General features: G+C 40.8%; 1 protein-coding gene across 1 annotated transcript in view; it reads left to right on the forward strand.

The window, feature by feature from the left end:
* Positions 1-543: 543 nt before the first annotated feature.
* LOC107081086 (ubiquitin carboxyl-terminal hydrolase 24-like) overlaps positions 544-1,667 on the forward strand; it is a 5,258-nt gene continuing 4,134 nt past the window's right edge. Inside the window, exons 1-4 of the mRNA XM_015369301.1 lie at positions 544-653; positions 836-991; positions 1,076-1,173; positions 1,282-1,377. Of these exons, the coding sequence (XP_015224787.1) occupies positions 959-991; positions 1,076-1,173; positions 1,282-1,377 (227 nt within the window). The 5' untranslated portion in view covers positions 544-653; positions 836-958. The remainder of the gene's footprint in view (positions 654-835; positions 992-1,075; positions 1,174-1,281; positions 1,378-1,667) is intronic.

Raw genomic sequence — 1,667 nt, forward strand, 5'->3', positions numbered from 1 at the left:
AAAAAAAAAAAAAAAAAAAAACGGCGCTCCCACTTTTAAATGCTAAATTTTTAAATGTTTTTTTTCAGTTTTTTTTCAGTCTTGGTATAATTCCTGCTCTAAGTGGGTCCCACTGTCAGCTAAAGGCATGTTTCAGTCTCTAAACTCTAGTTAACTATTAATAAATTACTAAATTATTCTAGAATTACTTCAATAATCGATCAATCTGTTCAATTGTTTCAGCCCTAGATAAAATGCTTTGAAGATTTGCTGCTACTTTAAACAAATATCATGGAGGCTTTTACCAAGATATACCTTTTTTTATTAAATTTTTTAGTTTTTTATCACCTTTAAATGTTAATAAACATAGATACATGTTTGATCAATCAGTGTATTTCTAATTTAATAGAAAGGGAACGAGAATTTCACGATTTATGCATTGCTACTTAAAACATTTCCATATTTTTTTCAATGTTATTTAAGTTTATCCAAATAAGTCGCTTTCTGTTCCTCTGCTGAAAATTCTGTAATTTTAATTTTCTGTCCTTTTTTGTTTTTTCTTCAGGATAATCCTTCGTGTGAGGAAGCTTCTGCTGCTAATTCCAACAGACCCTGAAGTGCAGGACGCACTCGACAACTTTGTTCCCAAAGAATCCAGTGTCTGGAGCCACCAGGTGCCTGACAGCATCCCCATCATCCTGGACTAGTGTTTTTTTTTTATAGATCTCTACTATTCTAGTCTAATCGATTGTCTGAAGCTCTTCTCTCAGTGCTGGATGCTGATTATGTGGAGTCTTTGTTCTTGTTTTGTTTATCTGACACTATGATCTTCCTATTGCGTCTGTTTCTGTTGTAGAAAACTCTTTTCACCCTTGGGCAGGGCTCCGGCTCCCGTTCTCCATCTGTAACTCCCAAACAGCAGCACCAGCCCAGCGCTGCTTCCATCTTGGAGTCCCTTTTCCGATCCTCTGCCCCGGGCATGTCTACTTTCAGAGTGCTTTACAATCTGGAGGTATGTGCCGTCCCCCTTCCTTATGCAAGCATGTGAACTGGTGTGCTAACCCTGGATCTTGGTTGGTCTCCATCTGTGTGATAGGTGCTGAGTTCCAAGCTGATGCCAACATCTGATGATGAGATGGCCAAAACCAGCAGCAAGTCCTTCTGTGAAAACTTCCTCAAAGCCGGAGGCCTTAGGTAAAAAATTAGATAAAAACAAGTTTTAGTCTTTTTGATGATCAGGCTGAACACTGCAGGCTCTTTATGCCATGTGACATCTGCTGCTTTTCTTTGTTTTCTCTGCAGTCTGGTGGTGAATGTCATGCAGAGAGATTCCATCCCATCTGAAGTGGACTATGAGACCAGACAGGGAGTCTACTCCATCTGTCTTCAGTTGGCCAGGTGAAGGAAAATAGTTTTTACTGAAGACTTGTTTATGCCTGACGTGATCACAGACATGTTTCAGATCAGGGCCGTTTCTCAATTCACAAGAACGTGAGTACTGGCTGCTGCAGACGGGCTACCGTTGGCCCTGGCTGCTGCAGACGGGCTACCGTCGTCACGGTGCGGTAAGCCTAGCGCCATTCTCCCCGCTTTCCAAGCTAAATCAATGGGAACTACTAGACACATCTGCAATCAACAACAATTATTGAAGATTTCCAGAGGACTTCACCATTGAAATTCACCAGAGC

The sequence above is a fragment of the Cyprinodon variegatus genome, unplaced genomic scaffold (assembly GCF_000732505.1).
Source record: "Cyprinodon variegatus isolate N-32 unplaced genomic scaffold, C_variegatus-1.0 Scaffold2881, whole genome shotgun sequence".
Classification (NCBI taxonomy): Eukaryota; Metazoa; Chordata; class Actinopteri; order Cyprinodontiformes; family Cyprinodontidae; genus Cyprinodon; species Cyprinodon variegatus.